Source organism: Pyrgilauda ruficollis, unplaced genomic scaffold (assembly GCF_017590135.1).
Source record: "Pyrgilauda ruficollis isolate IOZ18807 unplaced genomic scaffold, ASM1759013v1 scaffold37, whole genome shotgun sequence".
Taxonomy (NCBI): Eukaryota; Metazoa; Chordata; class Aves; order Passeriformes; family Passeridae; genus Pyrgilauda; species Pyrgilauda ruficollis.
In genome coordinates, this window is record NW_024525156.1 from 6,199,097 (window position 1) to 6,224,337 (window position 25,241).

Consider the following 25,241-nt stretch of genomic DNA (forward strand, 5'->3'; position numbering starts at 1 on the left):
GGGAAGCAAAGTCTCTGTCAGAGTTACCACAGTAAAATGCAAGTAAAATGACTTTAAAAATTCAGTTCTGACAGCAGAGAATAGGGAACCAGTGATAAAAGTGACACCCCTAAAATAATTCTGCAACTGCAATATGTAAACAAAGACAAACAAATTAGATCCTAGGAACTGCCTTTTATTTTAGTGGGCCTGAGATGCTTCATACTATCCAAGCTTGGACACAGGAACCTGCAATATCCCCTTTAAAAGAAATTAAAAGGAATACCTAATACCCTTTACATCACAGTTTGCTTTGGCTGACATGAATTCCACAGCCAAGAAGAAATGCGCACTTCATATATAAGGCTGATATCAAAACTTCAAGTAACAACTTTATCTTACTCTAAGGCACAGGGCACATAATTTTCCTATTGAAAACACAAAGCCTGTAACAAACATTTCTTTCCATTTTTACAATGATACAGGATATCTAGACCTTAGGCTTTCTACTTGTCTATGTGCTCAGGTCTATTAATCTAATTAAAAAAAAATCCAGTGCATATCTAGATGGCTTTTCCTGTGCTGTAATTTGACAGCATTACTTCATTCATTGCAGACAATTTCAACTATGAGAGCTTCATCCAAGATAATGTCTGTCTTAAGTAAGAATTAACTCCTTATCCGTGGCAAGAAGTACTCTCCAAGATGCTGAGCTGTTTGGTTGCAGCAGACTGACGATAATCTCACATGTTCTATATTATTATGCTTTGAATTAAAAAAAAAAAAAAAACAAACAGCAAAATTATCTCTGTTTCTCCCAGGATACCTTAAGACCAGCAAACTGATTAGATAAGGATTGTTTTCTGGGATCAACTGGTTCTTGCAATTCAGCTAAGGGAATATAAATGCAAATAAAGATCTTGAAGAGATGCACAGCAGAAGTCACAAGGTGGGACTCACATGGCATTACTTACTTGAACATCTATATATAATTCAAAACATATTACCTCTTAGCTTATCATAAATTCATCCTGATACTTCTTGAAATATTCCTGTGTGATAGACAGCTGAACTGAAACAGTTCCAACCAGGACTTGACTTCCTCCACAGCAACAAGGCTGTCTACACTCTGCAGGTATCTACTCCATAAAGTGCAGATCTTGTGGAAAACAGGGATGTAGCTTAAGTCTTTGAAAAACTATCTTCAAGGAATGATCAGGTGCTCTGCCATACTGAGAGTGAAAGAAACTTTAAGAAGATGTGGCAATGCCACAGCTTATCAGGGATTCTCAATTGCCATTTGTTTGTCAAGAACATTCTCTGTGGCATTTGTGCATGTGGCAAAAAAATGAGGTGTTGAGGTGACAGTCCCAATAACGGGAACACATTGTTCCAGTGACGGGACACAAGTAAAGCAAGATGTGAAAGAATCTTCAGGCACGAAACAGAATTCTGAGTATTTCAAATATATAAATGTTCACAAGACCAAGAGGTCATCTAAATTTTTAGCTCTGCTAGGAGGTCTAATGAGATATACCATCTGTGCTTGCAGATAAAGCATTTCTGCTTGCAGGTATCTGCTCTGCACAGCTAAGGCAAAATAAATACAGCTTCACCTGCACAAGATTTCTCAAAGCTTCATGAGCCAAATAAGACTGTCCTGCAATTTTGGCAGACAGCAATTTCCCCAAAACAACATATAAAACAACAGCTATTCTTTATCACCACTGCTTCTATATGTTGTCCCTACTATACACTCTTAAAAAGGAAAATCCCAGGAGATCCAAGGGCAGAAAATAGGAGCTTCACAGGCCAGGCAGGCACGGAGGTAGACAAAAAAGATGAAAGACTGGGATTTGTGAAAAAAGAGGTAAAGACACCTAAAGCTAAACTGGAGAGAAACTTGACATAGTGTGATAAGTTATGAAATACAGGCTATAGATTATGAGGCTGATGAAGAGATCAGACTAAATTTTACAACTAATACAACTAATTTCTCTCCTGTATTCCTGGTGAACAGCAAGCTGAACATGAGCCAGCAGCATTTTCTAGTAGCCTATAAAGCTGGCTTTATTTTGTGCTGGAGATTAACCTGCTCTGCTGACACTAGACCACATTTGGAATAATGTGTTCAGTTCTGGGCCACCAAAACATCCATAGAGTGATCTCAGGGAGGACCATCAGGATGCTCCCGGTGTTGGACCATGTTTCCTCTGAAGAAAGGCTCAGGGAACTGGGTGTGTTAAACCTGCAGGAACAAAGGCTTTGGGAAAACCTAACAGCAATTTGCCAATGCCTGCATGGATGTTACCAAGAAGACAGAGCCAAGCTTTAAACAGTGGTGCATGGCTGCAGGATGAGACAGCAGGGATAAGCTGAAAAAAGGGAGGTTCTGTGTGGAAAAACTTGCCATGAGGACAGTGGAGCAGAAGAACAGGTTGCTTGTAGGGATTGCACAGCCTCCAGCTCTGGAGATTTACAAGACCTGGTTGAATAAAGCCACAAGTATTCATTCTGGTCTGAGCTCTGCTTATCCCTTAGAGCCTGCACTAGAGATCTCTCAAGCCATCTCTGACCTGAGTTCTCATGATCCAGAGCGTGGACTGTGTCCTTAGATGCTATGGTTTGTAAGAGGCTTAGAATTTTAAACCAGGCAATCTGCACCTAGCAATTGGTTTCTAATAGTGACCAATTGCAAAAGTGCTAATTACTAAGTTAAGTTCAAAGGGATCACTTCCCTGCTATCCATGTCATCAACAGCTCTTTGTCTTAATCTATTCCCATCCATTTTGGCAATTGGATGAGAGATTTCCAAAGTCTCACCATGGTCTTTGGTGCACGCATCTGAAATCTGCTTTGGTCAGCACGCACCTGAAATCACCTTCAATTAATGTACATTCCCATCTAGCATGCAACCAGTAGAAAACAAAATTTTGATAATAGTATGTAAATTGTTTTAAAATGAAAGAGGCTGAGAAACTGAAAGAAAAGGAGCATGAAGGTGTGGGTGAACCAGATGTTACTTACTGGAATTTAGATGATTCTACTCAGTTTGTCTGCTAATAAACAGTACGCACAAACTGCACTGACTGCTCAACTAATTTCTCTTATGTTACCCTCACATAAAGCCTGTCTTTCTTCAGCAAACAGAACAGACCTCTGGTTATCAATGAGGATTACACAAGAGATGCCCTTGCTGTATCAGCTGGAAAGCATTTGGCAAAAAAGCTAGGGAATGCTCAAGAAAGAAGACATCTAGAACTAAAGGAGTCTAGTAATTTCCCAGAAAATATCCCAAAGATATACTTAGTAAATCACACAATCAAACTTTTCACAGATTAAACTTTCTTCTTTTTTTTTTATAGTGTCCAACTTGAGATGTTCAATTCAATGCAGCAAAGGCCAATGCAAACAAAGGCAACAGGAACTATAGCTGGAAAATACCAAGTGCAACATGCAAACTAAGTATTCTAATATGACTGCACCTTAGGGTCAAGCTGGCCAGCCCATTAATTATACTTTAACTTCAAACTTGGCTTCTTTATACCTGAAGAACATTTTAAAAATAAACTGATTCAGAAAGCACCACTTATAAGCACAATCAAAAAGCCCATAAGAAAATTATTCAGAGACTGCTGTGAAAAAAGATTTTTAAAGTGTAATAAATAGGAGCTAGAGCCACAGGAAATTCAATGGGTATTATAAAAAGTTGGGCAAGCACCTTCTTAATGGCATAAATTCTGTGGAATAAAGCAAGTTCTGAAGAAAACCTGGAGAGTTGATCAGGCAACTAAACTTTGTCAGTGAATATAAAGATGGAACAGATTTGACCACAATTCTTAGGTTTGAGGGCATTTGTTTGCTTGAATGAAGTCATAATGTTATTTTAAGACAACTATTGCACATATGGAGCTTCTGATTGGTATCATTTCAGTGTGATGGTCTAATAGTTAAGAGAAGTTAAATCTAAAACAGTTGTTATTGAATTCTCAAGTCTGAAAGAACTGACAGGTTTTCTGCAGCCCCCATTGCATTTAAAAGAAAACACCGAAACAAAGGTCAGTGAAGGTCAAGTTGATTTCTTTTTTTTAAGCTTAGCTTAGCCTACCCTAATAATATCATTTAGGCTGGGTATGGAAAAGGGAGAAAGTGGTTTTTTTGCTCTTCTGAAGATCGCTTTCACAAGGGGCGCAGGGCTGCACACAGCTCATTAGATGGTAAGCCTGCATGGGACTAAATCTCCAAGTTTGCCTTTAACAAGTGAAGTTGGAAAACAGAGTTCATCATACTAATCATCACACAGATGAAGGTTAGCTACTTAAGCCAGAAGGATAAGTGATAACAGTAATGAGCCCTCTGCACTGGCTAGCACTGCATGAGGTAAGGACACTGCTGTGTCTAGTTCCTGGCCACAAAGGAGAAGGAGCAGTATTAAGAGCAAACACATTTTCTTGCACTCCCTTCTGTTTCTCAAGTTTAATCCCTTCTGCCACTCCAGTAAATCTTGATTTTGATCTCTTCCTTCCTCTCCCTCTTTCTATCCAGCTCTATTAATTTCAGTAGGCCTATCACTCAGTTTTCTGCCCTACCTAGTACAGTTCAGGGGTCTCTCTCAAACCCAAGACAATCACCTTCCCATTATCTTTTCAGAAAATAGTAATCTTTTCTTCCAAGAGTCTTCTACTCCTTGACCCTCCCTTCTTTGTCCTAGAAAGATATTCAACCCCTCAGGATCTTTAATTCCTTTCCCTTATTATATAGCTCTGATAAATTACTGCTTGGAGACTTTAGTCCCTGGATATTTCTACAGCAAGGACCCTCTGCTGATTTACTTCTTGTTGCAGGATCAAAAAGGAACTTCAGAAAACAGAACATTTCCCTGCTGCCACTAACCAGTACCCCTCCAGAGATGACAGCAGATTGCAAAACGAGAGAAAAAAACCCAATTCCTTAAGAAAGAAACAAATGCTTACACATATTTAGGAGTCAACTCAACTTGAAAGCTTTGCAGAAAATCTTTCTGGTACTGTTGCAGTTTTGGCTGCTGTCACAAGGCAAGAGCCAATAAATGTTAAGTGACTTCTTCAGAAAATCAAAACTGGAACAAAGCAAAGAGAAGAAACTGGTGGCAGCAGTAAAGACAGCTGCCTACAACGACAGTACTTAGCCCAGATTCATGCCTGAAGTCCTACCTGCCTGATAAACCACTGCCTATTTTATTTCAAAGCCAGTCTCACAGCAAGCTGCTTTTAATTTTTGAGAGAGAGACTACATTCAGTGTCTGCCCAAAAGGTAATGCCTAATTACACCAGTCTGAAGCCATAACAATAAAACTTTGATGATTCATACAATTGGTTCCAAGTTTATCTATGTGATTTGCCAGGCAGTTATTTTCAGTCTTCACTTTGATCAGAGAAAGTGACCTTGCTGTCCTTTTAATACCAGCTGTAAAATAAGCTTGCAATTAGTTCTTTAAAGTTCAAGTGATTCTAATGAAATCTCTTATGACCAAAAATGCAAATTAATTCTTTAGCTCTACATCTCAGTAGTTTAGGGAATTCAGATTGCTCTCTATCCTGGATATGCTTGAGTAGGGAAGAAAAACAGGATAAACATACTAATGTTACCAGAGCTAGCAATATTTTTATGCCTATGTTAATTAGCAAAGATTATAAAACAAGAGTACAACAGTTTTTAAAAGCATTTGATGAAAAGAGCACAAAATCTTGCATTATTTCTACATAAGCAAAACTTATAGGCAGCTGTTCCTAAGAACATGCATGTTTCAGCTCTTCCTTTCTCATTAAGCCAAACAACAGTTAGATAATAGAGCTGAAAACGATTTTTGGTACCAATGTATTTATCACGTTTCCCAGCACATCAAGCTGTCAGACTAACAATTAGTTTCATTTCAAATTAGACCTGACAGGCAATCCCTTGGTGACAGAACACACACTAATTTAGCTAAAACACATACCTCTTCTCTTTCAAAATACTGCTTCCATCAAGCACACAGCTTTCTTGATACTCCTCCTGCTAGGTAGGATTCCTCTTCCTGTCATTCCACAAATTCTTACAGCGAATACAGCAAACCTCTTAGTTACCCTTAAGTGGTAAACAAAACAAAGGCTTCCTCTGCTCCGTAAAGAAGCAGACATGAAATTCAGGCTCAGGTGTCGCCATCATACACTAGTGACCATGCTAATAAGGAACAGGAAACAAGACAACTTCTCCTGTATTACCCTGTTAAATAAGGATGGCAACCCTCTGAGGAACTGACATTCAATAAGCAAAATACCCTCTACACTTCATTGCATTTCCTCAGACAGATTCTTCATCTACCCATGCCTTTACCCTTTTGCAGTTGAGGTCTACAAAGTGCCTCCAGGACTGAGGAACAACAGCCAAAGTCACGCAATGGGAACACTTGATGTTTAGCTACCAGAAAACAAAGGACACTGAAGGACAGCTGTCTTCCCATATCAGATGAAAAGAAATACTCGAAGAAAAGCCAGGAAAATCAGCCTTGAAGACTTGGTATTTTTAATTCAGTATCAGTCAATGTTCCCTCTCCTTCACAGCCTCATCTTGCCTCAGGAAGAGGTGTCAGACATACAACAGCAAGCAAACTGTACCAGAATCTGCTTATAAGGAAACTTCTTTCTACTGTATCATATGGAAGCTGGTATTTTTTAACAAAAATGGTTTACACATAAATGAGACTATAAACATTGCTACTCTAAGTCTTTATTTTCAAACCTTCCACAGCTCTTGTTTGCAATAACACCAAATATCTACATCAAATGCGCTTCAGTTAAACATTCTTTTTTCACTTGGACTTTTAAAAATACAGTCATAAGCTAGTCAAGGGTCTGAAATTCCCTCCTTTCAAAATATAAAACAACATAGACACTACCTGTAGACACAGAGCCACCAAATGGTTTGGGCTGTAAGGGTTGTTTAAACACGATCTCAAATTTCAAAATTTGAGTCAAAATTTCTCTGCTGTAGGCAGGGACATCTTTAAGGTTGCCTTGAGCAGCCTGCTCAAGGTCCCATCCAACCTGATTTTGAGTACTTCCAACAACGGAGCATCCACTACTTCTCTGGGCAACCTGTTCCAGTGCGTCATGACCCTCACAGTAAAGAATTTCTTCTTAATATCTAATCTAAATCTACCTTCTTTCAGCTTAAACCACTGTCCCTTGTAGTAATTGGTCCTATTAAAAAGTCTGTCCCCATCTCTCTTGTAAGATCCCTTTAGAAGATGAAAAGCCACAAAGAGGTAACCTGGGAACCTGCTCTTCTCCAGGCTTAATAACCACAACTCTCTCAGCCTTTCCTCATAGAAGAGGTGCTCCAACCCTCTCACCATTTTTATGGCCTTCCTCTAGACCAACTCCAACGGGGCCACATCCTTCTTATCTTGGGAGTCCCCAGAGCTGGACACAATACTCCAGGTGGGTGTAGACCAAGGTACAACTTGCCTTCTGGGCTGCACATGCACATGTTCAGCCTCTCATCCACCAGAATCCCCACAAGTTTTTCTCTGAAGGGCTGCTCTCAATCCACTGATCACACAGCCTGTGTGATGGCAATTGTCCCAACCTAGGTGCAGGACTTTGCACTTGACCATGCTGCACTTCACCATGTTCACACTAGCTCCCCTCTCCAGCCTGTCAAGCCTGCCAATCAACCTCAACTCAGTCCTCCTGCTCACTGAGGCAGGAAGTGCCAAATTATCTGGCAAAGCTGATTCCTTTTTTTAAGAGACTTGGAGTATGTCAGATTTTCATAACCTACTCACAACACTCTTGCAGCATGTTTTGCTGAGGAAACTCAAGTTCAGCAGCTGTGTTTATTGCATGCCAGGTAATGAAGAACAAAACTATGAAGGACTTGCATTTAAAACCAGAACTCCACAACTGATTAATGAACTTCAATAAGAACCAGCAGAGATCTCAACAGAGCAGTGGCACAGATGCAGAAGATTACTTCATAAATATTTAAAGGAACTGTGCACTGGATACTGCTTCCCAGTGGGTGCCGACAGAGCACACAGCACCACCTGCACCAGGGGTCAAAGATCCTGTGTTTAAAGGCAGGTAAAAAACCAGAAGTCTTTAGAGGTGGTGCCTCCACACCTTTGCTTACCCTAGGAGTGTAACACCAACCTGACTGCCTTGCAGGGCTCCTCAATAATATCTGGTATCATCTCAGCTGGCCTGAGTACAATCCAGCTTGCAGTCTTTAAAATGTGCCTTAGGCCCTGAAGAATTTTTCCGTATATTATCCAGAGCAGGAAACAGATACCCACAGATAACAGCTCAAGTGGCCTGTAGGGCAAATACCCAGTTGCCTGCAGTTTCTTTTGGATCAACACAGACAGGTGGGAACACAATCCAACTATTTTCACAACCATTTTTTTTTCTCAGAGATTGCTTACAGAAATGAACACTTATGCTGCTTCATTTTTTTACTATGACAAGATCATAAATTTACAGTTTGTAGTTTCTAACTCACATTGGGCTCATATAAAGCAAATCATTCACCTCTACAGAAATGTGAGAGAAGACGTAGTCAAATTTGTCACCTCACAAATTTCTTTTCTCTTCAAGAAGGTATTTCAAATTGGAGTTAGAGGGTCAGCAGTATAGTCTGCAAACCCAAAACTACTACAAGCTTGTTCCTGGCTAAGCTGAAAAGTAAGCACAGAGCTCAAATTCTCTGTAGATAACTTCAGGCAACAGATTATTCCTCCTAGCTGGTGGAAGTAGGGGAAGTAGGTTATTTTTCACTCTGGCTGCAGCCTAGACTTCAGTAGTTTTATTTGTTAACCAGCACAAAACTGTATTAGCCCACGGCCAGGGCTTGCAACAGCAGCAGAGCGCCCACTGCAGAGATGTTTAACTGTTTTACTGTCTGACCTCACTGACAGCATGCTGTCCCCACCTCCACCCTTCTGTCTCTCCCTACCACCATGCCAGAGACAGGAATCTAGTCAAAATGCAAAGGTGCCACATGAATATTTCAGACAGTAACAAGACTGCCAGCAGGCTGAAAGTGTTTCAATCTGCAAGGCAAAGCAGGGACAACAGTGCAACTGAAGGGATTTTCATCTTCTGTTTCTCATGTTGTTGTGGTATTTGATCATAAAAAACCCTCCCTACCCATAACTCCTGGGTTAAGACTGGGGGAGATTAGCAAAACCAAAATAATGCAGGTTCTTGCTTATCATGAACCTTATAGGAAAGAGCTCCAAAACAGGGTGGTCCAAGAATGGAACTGAACAGGAAGGACAGGTCCTTCTTGAGCTCAGACCGACCTTCCAGCTTCAAGTTGGGTTTACACCGGGTGCTTGTGACCTTGTTCCCAAACACAGTACCACACACAGCCCAGGCACCAATGCCACTCACCAGTCCAGCTGACAGCCCTTCAGTTAAATGCCCTACCAGTGGAGAGGAATTCCGGAATGGCATCAAACTCTGCAAAAAGGTTTGGATTACAAAGGCCACTGAAAAATTAATAGAAAATGGTTGGGTGAAGGCTGCTATATACAGGTATACAAGAGGCTTCATGCTTTCAGAAGACTCCTCTTGCCTCAGGAAATGCTGCTGTTGCTCCAGTTAAAAGAGACTTACTTTTGAACACTGCTGAAGAAGTGTCTCTGGTCCCAGCTACTGCGTGGGCACGTGACAGACGTCAGTTCTGATCATCTCTGGCTTGCCTGTAATTACCAGCTGACGAGTGCTACCACAGAAGTCAATATTTATGCTGCCAATACCACTCCCACCAAATGTGAACTCTTCCAGGCCATTGTATCTAAATGAACATCTCCTACAAATGAAATATTTCAAGATGCCTAGCAGCAGATGGACCACAGACTTGCATCCTAAATGAAAAGCACCAGGGCTGCAGGGGCAGGTGGGTGAAGAGAAGTTTATTATTCAATATGAAAAGTCATGAACACCAAATACCACACACTGAATTAAAGCAACTTAGCTCTGTATAAAGGTTTTCCAGGCTTTTTTCCATAAAGCAATAATTCACATCTTCCAATGATTTATTTTAGGGAAGTGAAAGTAAAAGATGTATGCACAGAATCAAATTAAACTTTTACATCAAAACCATCCATATCTTGATATTCATCCAAAGACTGACTGATCTTACTAGAATTTATTTGCAGAGACTGTGCTAGTTAGACTAACACGTGGTACTTACATTTTTCATCTATATTTACCAGGTTGTTTTCTCAATTTTCATCTGGAAGAACACACACATTTCTCCTCAAAAATCTCTGCCAAGTTTATGGTAAATTTTTTTTTTTTTCTGAGAATGCTTACATTTCCTTCCTTTTCCATATTTCAAAAGCTAAAACATGACTTTTAGGTGGGGTTTTTTCCCGCTCCTCTTTTAGTCAAGCTTATTTTGGCAGATCATGAATCACCAACTAACACTGCAACTCTTACCTCCCTTCATCTTATAAAAGAAAAAAAATAAAACTGGAAAATGTATAAATTGAGGCTCTTTTCCTCTCTTCGCTTTTCATTTTTTTCTTGTATCTGCTAGAAAGCTCAGTGCATATTTACATCCATGACTGTAGTCTGAAGAAACCAGAGAAGAATTACTTACCAGAGAAGAATGCCACATATTAAAGATAACAGATACAAATCTAAGGAAAGCCTAGGAAAATCAAGGTGCTAATTCATACACTGTTATGCCACAACTAAACTTCTGGAAGCACTTCTTGGCAATGAAATCTTAAAAAACAAACCAAGCCAAACAAACATATATATGCCTTGAAATCACCCTCCCCCAAACTAATTCTCAGAATCTAGCCAGGAGGCATTTTCTGAAGTAAACAGTACCAGTGTTATGTCTGAGAAATTAAGATTTACATTTTTTTCTAGCCCTTTTTGCCTATGGAATCTTGCGAGATGAAAGGTATTAATAATATGTGCAGCAGTGGTGAATCCAGAGAGCAACAAAAGAGAATCCATAGAACAACTGCTTTTGAGTTGATTTGCTATAGAACCTATAGACAGTGCACACAACATAGGATACAGAGACCCAATCCTCAAGTCAGGCTATGGAGGCAGGCCTGTCACTGCCTGGGACTCTATCCTATTTATCTTATTTCCAGCAGGGCTAAGAAAAGCAGCAGGTTATTAGAATAACTTAGAGTCAGTTTTAAAATGCCTTCCTTGAAGGTGCTTCTGACTTTTCAAGTCCCTAAAAATCCAGCACAAACGTTTTGCAGCCTAATGCAGCAGTACTGGGTTACCTCTGTAACCAACCAATACCATCACAGCTACTGAGAAGAAATTCCCAAACAGCTCCCTTACTCAGCTTCACTACAGAAAGCTTTCATGAGATCACCACTTCTTTCCAACACATCTCTGTACTGAAGTAGCAACTCAACATTAACTCAGCCTACAATCAGTTGGACAGTGTGGGACCACATACTCCCCTCGCTGCCTCTCAGGGGGCAGCAGTGAACATTCAGGGCAGGAGATGAAGACGGAGCATGCACAAGTGTGCTCCTGAGAGAGTCTCCAGAAATCTGCAACTCAGAACTTCCCAAGCCAGAGGCTGTGTCCCTGTCCTATAGTACCAACTGCATTCCATGAATTTTCTAATCTGAAACTTTTTTTTGCAGACTTTATGTTGCACATCTGGAGTTCCTCAACACTGGTGTGGCATTTAAGCAAAACAGCTATGTACCATCAGCACACTTGAAGATTCACTGTTTACTTCCAAGGTCACCGACAACAATCAGCCCTGCTACTGTTGCATAGATCAAGTAATATGTCCACCATTCCTGTAAACACAGCTTTTGTTTATTCATTCAAATCCTAATTCATGACTGTTTGCCCAGAAGCTTAGCTCAGCACTGCCTTCTCTACTGAAAGGTGCAGCACACTATGGAATCTCATGGCTGTAAACACTCTCCGAAATTATGGCAGACTAAACATCAACTGTGAGGATTCAGTAATTCCAGTGTTAGCAAACATCACTAAAACGGCTGTGAAAACCCAAGGGGATGTCTGATGGAAATTTTGCTGCTAGGTTCTTTGCATAGACACTTTGTCCCATTTGATGATAATATTTTTCACCACATTTTGTAGTAACATAATTAAGTTCAAATAAAAGTAAATGAATGCCACTTATCTCACAGAAGCTATTTATTTGCCAAGGTTTCTCTCAAGTATGTACATAGAGATGGCTTAGAAAAGGAAATACTAAAAACAAGCAAATAAAGATTTCATTTTTTTTCAGCAATATGAATGCTATTTTAGATTCAGCAGATGAATCTATTACTTAATATCTTTGTTTGCATATTTTTGCATGCTATCTAACAAGTGTAGTAGTATTAGAAAATCTTAGCTGAGGATTTTCTAGTGGGAGAATGAGTGTTTAAGGTAAAGTCACTGTAAAATACCCCAAAATAGAGGTTATATTTGTTGGCTAAATATTTAATAGGATTGGTATTAAAATCTGAATCAATGATCAAGTGGAAAAAAAAAAAAAAGTCAGTCTATTTGGTATGCACACAATTCCAAAAAAATGCAAACAAGGCTCCTCAGCACATAAACTGAGTTATCATGGGATATGGCAGAAGACACTCTTGAGAATCACAAACTGAAAATAGAGCAGAGGAATAAATCAAATATCATAATGATGGAGGTTAACAGTTGGATCCTGCAAGAAACTTGAAAACAGGTCTAAATAGATGACAATATATGCTAATGTTAGAGAATTATTCAAGACAAAAAAAGCCTGAATGTAAACAGTTTCAAGAGATCTCAGAGGAATGACAGAACAATAAAGGGAAAGAAGAAAGATGGCACCATGATAAATGCAGAAAACACACACTGAGAAAAACAATCCTAACTGAACCTACATGATGATGGCCTCTACCACAGTTATTAAACTCAATAACAAATGTTGGAATCACTGGGAAAAGATTTTTCAAATCAGCAGCTTAATACCTAAAAGGCAGTTAAAAAGACAACTGGAACACAAGAACAATTAAGAGAAGGAAAAGAAGCAGAAAAATATAACTATGTCAGTGCATATGTTGGGGGCAGGTTTTTACCCTCCACACTGCAATTCTGGTTATGACCCCAAAAAAACAAACAAAAAGATAAAAGAGAACTCAAGAAAAATATACAATAGAGAGGAGAATGTAAATTATTCAGTATTTCTTAGTATGTAATACCTGAGGGACACAGGAAAAAGTTACCAGGCATGCAAAAAGAAAAACTTTTTGCAGCACGCACTACTTGGAGTGTGATGCTGCTATTTCAGAAAGTGGATTATCAAGGTGAGAAAAGTCCATATGGTCGAGGAGGGATAGAGAAATAGGAACTAGGTCGAATGGCAATAATTTGATTAGCAAGTTCCTAAGGAATAATTTGGATTGCTAGATGCTGGAGGAATTTATCAGGCTTATTGTACACAAATTCTTCTCGTACACTGCCCCAAAGGACCATCTGCTGGGGAGTGCTGCACAGGCAGAGTTTTGTGCTGGCCCTGCAGAGACATCCATACTCTTTAAAACAGAAGAGAAAGATAGAGATTATAACAAGGTTATAACTCCCACTTTCCTCCACTGCATTGCTACTTATTTATTGTTTTAGAAGACATGGGAACAGGCAGGGAGAAGTATGAAACATCCCGTGTCTTAAAAAGCCATTATGTAATAAACCTACAAATATTTTTAAAAAGGTAGAAAGAACGACAAAATCTGGTGCATTAACTGTGAGCAGTTATCTTCCCTTTTCACCTCCCATGGCAGAGGACAACAATGTGTACTAATTTAGCAATTTTGTCTTCCTAGTAAGAGGTATTAAATCATGAGGGGAATTATCAAAGCAAAAAAAGCACCCAAAAATCTTCTAGCCTACTTGGTATGCAGAGATTTCCAAAAATGCCGGTAAGACCTCTCATTAAACTGAGTTAGCATGGGATAAAGCAGAGAGAAACGGCAATAGTCAAATACAGAAATGACACATAAATGGCCTTAAAACGTATGACTATTACGTATCTATTCCTGTCAGAACTACACAGCTCCTAAACAGCAGATTTATTTATTTCTCAGTCTGACACAGAAAATTTTTATAAAAGAGCCAAGTCTTGATCATCTAATCAGGACCAGCTAATCTGTTAGCTCTGCATAGGAGGAAGAAGAGTATACAGGTCTCTTAACATTAACACTCTTCTCAGGAGTTAAAAAAAAGGGAGATTCAGGAAAATACAACAGGATGAGAATAGCTGGTGATCACTAACTAATAAAGAAATAATTTCAAGGGTCGGACACAACACAAAAGAATCTAAACTAGGAGACCAGGTGTCATAAAAAGAGATCTTCTGAAGAACAGCAGAAGGAATAAATAATACATTATCAGCAGAAATTCAAAATGTAATATTAAACTTCAAAACTATATAGAGGTAATTCAAACCATCCCAATACAGGGAAGGAACCAAGCCAACCAGTGTTATCAGCCAGAAAGCCTATGCTTGGAAAAAACAGCAGAACACAAAGCTCCACCCTTCAGAAGATTTTTTTTGCTCTGGCCTTTTTTCCCCTATTGTAAACTGGAAGAAGAATAAAATCTTTCAAACACACCAGCAGAAACAGAATCATGTAATCTCCGAAAACAGGAAATTAATTCTACAGCAGTTTTCAAAGCAAAAAATAGGAATGCTAAATTTCATTTAGTCAAAAGCCTTCTAAATAGCCTTATGTGGAAGAATTTGTGGTAATGCTATTAGTGTCACTGTTGATATAAAACAGCATACACATGGCTAAATACACTTTTCGTCTAGAATCAGTGGGTAGCATGATACAGAAATAAAGGAAGAATCACAGAAGTGAAAAATACTCAGTTCAATTTACTAAAATTTCATCCCATCACCTCCCATTCAAAAGCAACATTTTAACAAGCAAGCCAAATGGGGCTGTCCCTTAACTGGTTGATTAATTCCTTAGTGCTCCACAAAGTCAAAACATTAATACATTACACACACAAAAAACTGCTTATTAGCAATAATAACATGTTGTACAGGAGCACATATGTTAATAAGCTTCACGGAAAAATAAAAGATTTAAACAAAAATAAAAATCTAGCAATAGCAGCTTTTGTAAATAGCATAATGCAGAGTACTCTTGACCATCCTGATAACCACTAATCAGTAAACACAGTTTACCACTGCATGTTCTAAACACTCATATGAGGTTGCGGTCTCAGGAAAGTGACCATCAGCACTGGAATGCAGTCAAGCTTATTAGCAACACTCAAGGTGTGCAAGGATGCACACAGTGAGTAATGAGATTTTGCTTACTGAATTATTTTGCACATTTTTGGTAGTTCCAAATACTCTCATAAGAGACACTTCGACTTAAACTGTTCCAGCAAAAAATCCAGCCTAGCTCTTCCACTGTAACATCCAGAGCTCTGCACTGATTTATTTATTTAAAGTAAAAAAGAAGGCTTTAGAATAGGGTTTGGAAAGCAATGGGCAAACACTCAAAAGTACCTGGATCTCAAACACTGATTCAGTACTGCAGTGTGAGGTGCTAGATGAAGCCAGACATAACTGAGAGCTAGTCTAGTATTTAATTACAGCTCTAACAAGCTGGGGAGGAAAAAAAAAGAAGAAAAAAGTTAAATTTCAAGATTATTAGGGAAAATAACTAACCACTTTGGTGTACCCAGCAGCAACAAAGCCAGCTGCCCTTCAAATACAATACTAGCTCCAGACACTACATATATTCTAAGGAATAAGTCCCAGAGAAACTGAAATTTACCAGAACTAAGATTTGTGTGAATGTTGCTAAAGTATTTTTACTAACTGCCATCTATTTAACATGATGTCTGTGACCGAGATGAGGTCATTAAAATGTTACAGTAATATCAGAAGACAGCAAGCCTACTGCAGTGAACACTCCCCCAGCAACATGTACTGCAGCGAACAGTCTGCCACAGCAGACTAAATAGAGCTCTAATGATGACATTGTAACAAATGCTTTCACTGTGGTTCCTATCTATCTCCCATGTATCTCTTGCTTCTAGTACCAGTGTTCTGGAAGCAGCTGGGAGTGAAATAAATTCCCTCCTGTTTGGCACAGTGACAGTTAAGAAATGATAATTCAAAGTTTATTTCAATATTAAGCTACTTCAAAGTTTGGTGCCTGATGCAGCTGAGGTAGAAGAAACTTAAAGGAGAGAAAGGTGCTACTGGAAAAAGATCCCCCTCCTTGGCACACAGTGTCAATCGCACGCACCTCCCACTCATTTTCAGCTCTTGGTGACTTCACTTCAAACATAGGGTTTTGATGCTAAATAAATGAGTAGCATCTGGTCCTCTGCAAGCTTCTTCTAGGAGAAATTCATACCTTTGGCTTTAGAAATACTCTCAGTGTTGTTGAACACTTAAATAATAGAGATTTGGGCTCACTTAGCATAGTGAAACGGATTTGACTGTACTTGTGTGTTCGAAACTTTTTGTGCTTCATAATGCCTGTGCTTACAGACTGGCATAGTCATCTTCATCCCATGCATTCCAATACTTCAGAAAGATATCGAAAGAAAAGAACTAGGAAAAACACCACACAAGCTATTAGTTCAAGACTTTTCTGTACTGACATGGAATGCTGTGCTAACTAAGCTGTGCCACAGTAAAGACACTGCTTCCCATCCATTTTCCTCTCATATATGACTAAGCTGTTCTCACCTTCCTCATCACACAGAATACAAATTAAAGACTTTCATTCTTTTAAAATCTTTTTTCTTACACCAGCTTGGCTGACAATTCAACTCAGCTTTCCAGCTAATTTCGTAAGACAGCATATGTTTTTTCAGGACAGAACCTGGCTCTCGCTGAGCTGGATGGCGTTATCTTCTATTCACTTTGAGGGGGAGAAATATCAGATCTTTTTTAGTTCTTTCACACATGCACACAGTACTTCAGGAATGTGAAAAGAACTATCCATATAATGTCATAACTGGCACTTACAGTGATGGATTTATCAACTTACTGCTTCAATCATCAAGAAATACTGGAAGCATAAAATAGTCTTTTGGAAGGCTCTCATCTTCCTGTATGAGAATGCTTCATTCATAATCTTGCCTAGCTTTTTCTCCATTCCCTACATTCACAGATATTTTCAGTTCTTAAATGGAAGTATTCACAGCCTATTTTCTTGCTTTACAGTAGCTCTGCATTTAAAAAATCAGTATTACACATTCTATTCTCTGTACATACACTTACGTCTGTTACTGCATAGGCGTTTGATAGAGTTCAACAGAGGTCACAGCAATTACTTTGCTACTTCTCAAAGTAACTGGTCATCTGCAGAAGGTATTGTCCTGAAAAATCACATGAACACAGCTAATATTGTTTTCAGGTTTTATAACTAATCAAATTATGTATGTATAAACTTTAGCTGACTTGAGCATCTGCTAATCATAAAAACCCTAGGCAAAAGATTGAGACACAAAAATGAATAATAAAGTAGAAAAATGCATTGAAGGCAGTGCCACTTATGTAAAGGAGAATAGTGTAGCACTATTAAGAACCTATTCCCTTAACTGCGAAGTAAATTTAAGTCCAAAATAATAAAGATAAGAAGGGGGAAGGGATTAAAAAAACCCCCAAGCATAAGCACAGAATCTTTTTTGGAAATAAAGATATTTTGGAGACGGTAGGAAGATATTTCCCTAACTGCACTACGTTGCTTAGTAATGCTTAATAATATTACAAAATTATAGTTGCAATTCTTTGACAGCCTTTTTCCATCAGAACCTTCTTTTAACCTTTGGAATATTTAGCCAAGTAAAGAAAAAGTTAGTCACACAAAGCTCTAATATGACCATGGGGTAACACCCAATGTTTGCTCCAATTTGTATCTTTCCCAGAAACCACAAGCATAGTATACACAGCCAGGCTGCTTTTCCATTGCATTTCCACCAGACATTTAATTTTTAAGGCCAGTTGCCTCCAAAGCTCCATATCTGAGTAACAAGAGTTCAAAGGCCAAAGACAGGAATAAAAACCTCTGAGTCATACCCATTATATCCCCACATTTAATCAAACTTCTTTTTTTACATGGTCAAATGTAAAATGACAATAAAATCTATGAACATAACCTCTTTTGTGCAACCATATCAGCTCACAGAGGTAACACAATCAGGCCACAAAGAGGGGAAAAAAGGAGATGGTTAGAAATATGGTGGAAGAAATTTGAATTCTGTCCAAGAAGAGGATGACAGATGCTTTTACAGAATACCAGTTCATTCCTTCAGGGCTGCCTCCACTCACACAGTAGCCCAAGGGACCTTTGAAGCAAAAGGGGACTTAGTCAGTCCTCTACCCACCAAAGCTGCATACTTCCTCTCCAGAAACTTATGCAGAAGGTGTAGCAGTCTCTCTGTCCTGACCTGTCTCTTTCTTTTAACCTTAAATATTCATCACACTGGGTCAATGCCTGCTTACATTTCCAGTACTTCGGTTTTACAGATACATGAACACAGGTAACGAGGTCTTTTTCAACTTTATGTCGGTGAACTTCATGGGAGGAACACTAATGGGTTATTCACTCCAAGTATTTATGGAAGTTCATTGCTACCTGTTCACATTTATATGAGTTTGGTTTCCATGTTTAACAAGCTGCAAAGTTTTGGGGGGTTTTTTGTTTGTTTGTTTACACATAGAACTCTCAAGATTTTCCTCTGTCAAACACCTGTTGACTCTACAACAAACTACATCAGAACCACCTGGGCTGGAACATCTTCATACATAATGGAAACTACCTCCTAAAGGATGTGCATGCAAGTGAACTGAACACTGCACATAATTTCCCAGGTCTTAGCTGTCCTGAAGAGCAGTTATTCCCAAGCTAAAGGGTCAGAGCTTTGACACTTTCTACCCCACCTAAAACAACCAAAACAATAAAATACAAATAATGGAAATGGCTCCAAACATTTCCATATTCAGGATGTAAACAGACATACAAACCTTCTCTAATGGCTTAAATATATAACCAATTTATATTTTTTAAATTCTGTCAGAAGTTTTGTCAACATGGGTCATGACAAGGCAAAAACGAAGAATATTTTAATGACAGGAGAATCTTCAGCGGCAAATAAAAAATGGAAATAATGCCTGTGACTTATTTCTTGTAAGCTGCAGCAGAGCAAAGTGAGGGAAAGGAAAAACAAATTTACTCTTGAATGAAAGTATATACCCACAGCCAAGTTTTTGAGATTTTTCACTGCATTTACGAAAGAAAAAAAACAGTTTTAGCTCAACTTGCATATTCAGACTTAATAAGTAACACGGAAGGGGTAACAGGGGCCTTTGACAACTCCTCTCTCACCATGTAACTACATATTGAGAGTATTCTTTGGCATACAAACACCCATATGCTTCATTACCATAATTTTGCTTTTGAGTCAACATTCTAAATTACTCTCTTGGTTTTTTTTCTTTCACCCGATGGATGAAAGGCGAACATCCACACTGTAAAAGTCAGGCATAATGTTGGGTTCACAATCTCCAAGTAGGCTTAACATACAAACCACATACAATTTACACATATATAAACTACACTACTGCACTTATCTTAAGTAATTAAATCACGGTAATTACCCACTTTGTTTCAGAAATATAACAAAGAGAAGAGTCTTTAAGACATAAAAGCCTTTGCAGTTTACCTGTTTGTTAAAAACAAGCCAGATACTTTAAATATATTTTTAAATCCAGATCCTGATAGATAATTACAGTTTCTTTTTCTTGAGATCCCAGAGTGACAATTAATTAATCTCTTGTGCAAAACTGAACATGCAGCTCTCAATTCAAATTATCTGTCTTTCAAGAGTATTTATTATGTCTAGAGTCAGCTGCTGGCACAGGAATGCACATGATACTGCAAATCTCAGTCAAACAGGCATTAATGGGCTTTTAATAAAGCCTAGGACTGTGAGTAGCCTATTTATTCCAAATAATTTCTATGACAACATACAGTCCTGAAAAATTATGGTTTTGATCCATAACCATACTTCTATTTATATGTTTCACCCTCCTCTAGCATCACAAAAAAAGCTTCCAGCAGCAATCAGTATGACTGTCAATCAATAAAAACTGCAACCGTATCCAAAAAACCAAACCAACACAAATGTTAAAAAATTACAAAACCCTGAGAAAAATCAGTAATTCATCAGTACAGAAGTTCAGCCAGCCAGCATCCTAGCTCTAAACAGGTTGATCAAAATCACTCATCTTGAAAAGAAAGTGGGCTGAGGGTCCTACCATACAGCACAGTTTAACATGCACACCCTGACCATGGGGGTGCCACTGGCTTTGATACCACACATATCCTTAGTTCACCTAAACCAAACTGTGTAACTTTCTTTCATTGAGCCTTCTCCACCATACAATCATATCCAGACATTCCTTTTTTTTAAGAAAAACTATATTTATATTAGACACATAAAATTATTTCTGCTACAACTCAAGACTGAGACCTGCTGTGCAGGAAAAGTTTAAATTTGTGCAAAACGTTCTTATCACATATTGTTTTAAGGGGTTGCAAATCACCACCCTGACAAGTCACCCTACAATTTCATGAAATGGGATGTTGCCATAACAATTTTATTTTAGGAAACAGAATTGAGTAAAATACTTTTCAGAGTAAGTTACAGTAACTGACTTCAAGTTGCTAAACAACTGAGAAAAAGAAACATCAAAGACCTACCTGGTGAATGTTAAAGTCACCTTTATCACAGCACAGTTAGCTATGTCAGGGGTGTTTACCTATGTCAGCTTCGCTTACATTAAGACTAGAAACACTGATCCAAGTCTTTTTCTGCAAGCTGCAAAAACAACGCCAGCTGTCTCCAAAGCCACAAATAGCTCTATGAACTGAAGCCGAAAGCTTTCTTGCTCAGCAACTGCTCAGATCTGTGCCATTATGGGAGGCCATGTGCTCTCAGAGTTCCCAGAGAACTCTGGGAAAGACTGAATTCTTCTGCTTCCATTTACTGCCAGTTCCACTAATCTGTTTTCAGGTAAGTTTACAATGAGATTAAAAATAATGACTCATCCTAGCTTCCCTCTTCACACACAAGTTACTCTTCTCTGTTTTCTTATTTTCTCACCCCACTGTCAGCTGCCCATATCAGCTGACAGAGATTTCCTGAAGGGCTGTTTGCTTCTTATGACTTCAGATGCAATGGGAGTAGAGATTGCATCATACCAACAATACCACCTTAAAATGGTAAAGACTAAAACCACGACTAGTACAAAGTTAAAAACACAGATGTTTCTACATCTGCCTAACAAAGGGACATAAAACACCAGCTAACTAAGCCCCAAAAGTACGTGTGTATCAGTGCTGGAGAAAGCAGCAATGTCACTTCACCCCTCCTGAGAAATCCATTTCCTGATAAACCACATCTCACATACATCAGAAATCCAAGGGTTTTCAAACAGCACCATGAATCATCTGGAGCACACACGAACTCTGGGGGACTGCACCTTCCAACACAAAAGCAGACAATGAGCTGCAAACCTAATTTAACTTTGACTATCTTATTCTGTCTATGGCTAAATACCTTCTTGCTCACATAGCTTGTACTGCCACCAGAGCTGTGCAAGTATTCCCAAAGGAGCCTACAACAGACATAATAAACCCTTTCCCTTACATACACAAAAGGCTCTCAGTTCTACCAGGAAAACAACTTCTCTTGACTTGTAAACAAACTTGTATTATAATTCATATTAATTCCCACCTAACTATGCTTATGTCCTCCTGCTGCTTTCTTTCTCAAGAGGATTAGATCAAAGAAATAAAATAGTTCAGCTCAATGCTGAGTCTGATACACAGACTCGGAATAACTGTATGTACGAGTGCCTAATACATACCAATAATGTATCCTCTACATGAAAACGAAAGCAAAGGGCACACTGAAAGTGTGTATTTTGATAATCAACAGGTCAGGTGGATGAAGGAATGGATTTTGAAGTTCCACAGCTAGTTAATAAAATAGCTCTAGAAGTCTTTAAACTTTCTCCTCTGTCTTAAAAGCATAACCTTTGCTCACAGTATTAAAATACAGTTTATTTTTGTTAGTATCTACAGATCAAGAGTTCACCTCTCTCCCAATCATTCCAGCCTAGCTGCCTAGGCTTTGTTTCACACTGGGGATTGGTATCAGGGCACCTCACCTAGACTCCCTGAGGTGATGCTAAATTGACACACACATTTCAAGGAGGCACCTAACACATGCCAGCTAGGACTGGCCCTTCAGTCCAGATGACCAAACTAATTAATCTCTAAAACACACACAGTGTGAACATGAAGTCCTCAGCACCCACTGCCTACCCCTAGAGATGTGCTTCTACTGTGTCACAGCACCTGCTACAGCAGACACAGCTACAAAAATCAAGGTTAAATTTTAACTTTTCCCTGCACTATTTGAGTGAAACAGGGAAAACATAATCTTGTTTGAAGAAGGGAATAAAGCAGGTGCTGTGTTGTAAGAGAGGCTTAGATTTGCGAACAGGCACAAGAAGTCTTGTCATTTGGATCCTAATGAGGCTCCTTGCCATGAGGCTAGCGTGCCAGGGAAAGATAAGCAGGCATATAACACTGTGCTGGGTCTGGCTGAGGTGGTAAATTCTCCTCACAGCAACCCTCACAGTGCTGTGCTTTGCTCTGGTAGCTAGAAACACCATGTAACATAAAACACATGTTTTTGCTACTGCTGAGCAGCACTTCCACAGAACCTAAGCTGTTCCTCCAACATTATCCTCTCACCTGCAGGCAGTGGGTAGACAAGATCTTGGGAGGGGACACAGCCAGGACAGCTGACCCCAAGTGACCAAGAGAATATTCCATACCATCTGCTCAGCAATAAACACTAGGAGAAAGGAGGAGAAGGCAGGAAGAATTCATTACTATGATGTTTGTCTTCCAGAGCAATCGCTAACACATACTGAAGCCGTACTTCCCAGGAAGTGATGGACATCATCCACTGATGGGACATAGTGGATACATTATTTTATTTTCCTTTGCTCCCATGCATGGCTTTTGCTTTATTAAACTGCCCTTATCTTGACAAGTGTTTTTTCATCTTACTTTCTCCCTCCTTATCCTGCTGAGTAGGGGAGTAATAGAGCAGCTTAGCAGACAGTGACTGTCCAGTCAAGGTCAAAATGCCTTAAATAAAAGGATGCATCCCCACACAAAGTTTAAATTGACCCCAAGATAAAATTTCTTACTTCAGACAAAACTTGACTGCAATACAGACACTTTCAACTGATGTGTCACAGTGCAGAATTACAAGACGACCAACTTGGTTGATGAAGAAAGGACACAAATTTTAATTCTCCTGCCTGGTATTTGAATCTATTAATTAAAATTACTTTTACCTTCTCAGAAGTGCGTTTCTTATTCAAGTAAATAAACACATTTGGGTTTATTTCTAGACATTTCACAATGCTTATTTATTACCATTATTTTATGCGTAAAATAAATATTATCTAAGTCAGTCTACTTACCAAAACACAGGAATGGTTCTCTAGTTTGTTTTTTTAACTTGAGCAAATAGCAAGGACAAACCCATGCCCTAAGTTAGTAGATAAACATTTCAGGTAAATATAGTCTTGGCTGGAAAGAAAAACAGCTAGCTGAGGAAATCAGCACAAAACCAGGTGGCTTTTGTAAGAACAGTGAAACAGTGACAGTCCATCAAACCTCCCTGCTTTCATTTCTAAACAGCAATAATCCAACAAATCTAGTTAAAACTGCTAAGTAACTGCAGTCTTAGTATCCTCCACCACCAAAACTGAAAGATTCCCATCTAAAAAGAAAAGCAGATAATAGTACCATATATTTTTACTTGTCTTTTTATAAGTACCATATTATCAAAGACCAGACAGACACAGGATTAGGTGACAAAGGGTGAAAAGAAACACCCAGCACACAGAAAGATCACCTCATATATGGACTGCCAGCCTGTGTCCAAATATGCTAAGCCTCTATGCTTCTGCACAGTCTGAACTGAAACATTTTAGGCAAACTGAGGTTTTACTTCTATTGTACTTTTTTCTCCAGCCTTCTCTTACATGGCAGGATCATCTAAAGAAGGCTCAGCAATACGAAAATTCCCAAATTCTCTAATTCTCTTGAAGGAGTGTTTAACTTGCTGCTGCTTTATAATACAAAAACAACTGCCCCTTTGGTCTGCTAGTCACAAGGAAAATAAACTGGTGATAAGGTTCAAGGTCATGGAAATTCACTGTAGCACATGCACCAAATCTAAGTGCTCACCTGCTGGTTTCCCAGTCTTGGTCATCCTTATCTTTTTCTTCTTTGGCATCTGAATTGTGTGGGTGTTTCTGCACAATCCGCATCCCACCAGCTTTCACTGGAATGAAAATTAAATAGGTAACAACAAACCTCAGTCAAATCAGTGTCAAGTGAAGAATGTAAGGATGACCCACCCTGCTTCCCTCCTGATACTTTGCATAGTAATTTAGTAGTAACCACAGTGTGAAAAAGAGGCACAAAGTGTTAAAGCCTAAAGAACAGCTACTTCAGGACCACATCTGCCATTCCCTTTCACATGATGCCATCTTGGCATATCCTGAGAAGCTGCAGCTCATTTTAACACCTGCTTCCAATGACATTTTAGAAAACTCAATTTTGTTTTAATTCCCCCTCCACCCCATACTAACTTGCAGCAGTCAGAAGAAACCGAGGCAATTACTTGCATAACACTACATGAAAGGCCACAAACCAACAAAACTGATTTGTCATTTCATGTTCAAAACTATGTCCATAATAATGGTATTTATACAAAGAAGTACTTCACAAATAGTGTAATAAAAATCAAAATTTAGGAGAATTGTTACTTGCTTTTAGAACAGAGCTTTTTGGTTTGCAAAAAATATGAGCTTTTACAACATTTTAAATCCTTGCATCATTTAAGTTTTAGAAATGATGCAAACATGAAAGCAGCCCTTTGAAACACAAAACACGAAGTGAAAGCAAATCCACTTATGTGCATCACTTATCCACTCCAAAGTGCAATCTAAAACAGGAACCAAGCCAGGCTTAGCACTGCAGCTACTAAGCAGAACAACAGACATGTTGCTCTTGATCTCCTTCTGGTTCAACACTGTACTTTTCCTTAAACAATTGCTACACAGGCTTACAGGACAGCACAGGGTAAGACGATGCATCTCGTTAG

General features: G+C 38.9%; 1 protein-coding gene across 1 annotated transcript in view; it reads right to left on the bottom strand.

The window, feature by feature from the left end:
* The window catches only part of LOC121358110 (death associated protein), a 52,725-nt gene that overhangs the window by 21,875 nt on the left and 5,609 nt on the right, over positions 1–25,241 (bottom strand). Inside the window, exon 2 of the mRNA XM_041476030.1 lies at positions 24,320–24,416. Coding sequence (XP_041331964.1) covers positions 24,320–24,416 — 97 coding nt within the window. The remainder of the gene's footprint in view (positions 1–24,319; positions 24,417–25,241) is intronic.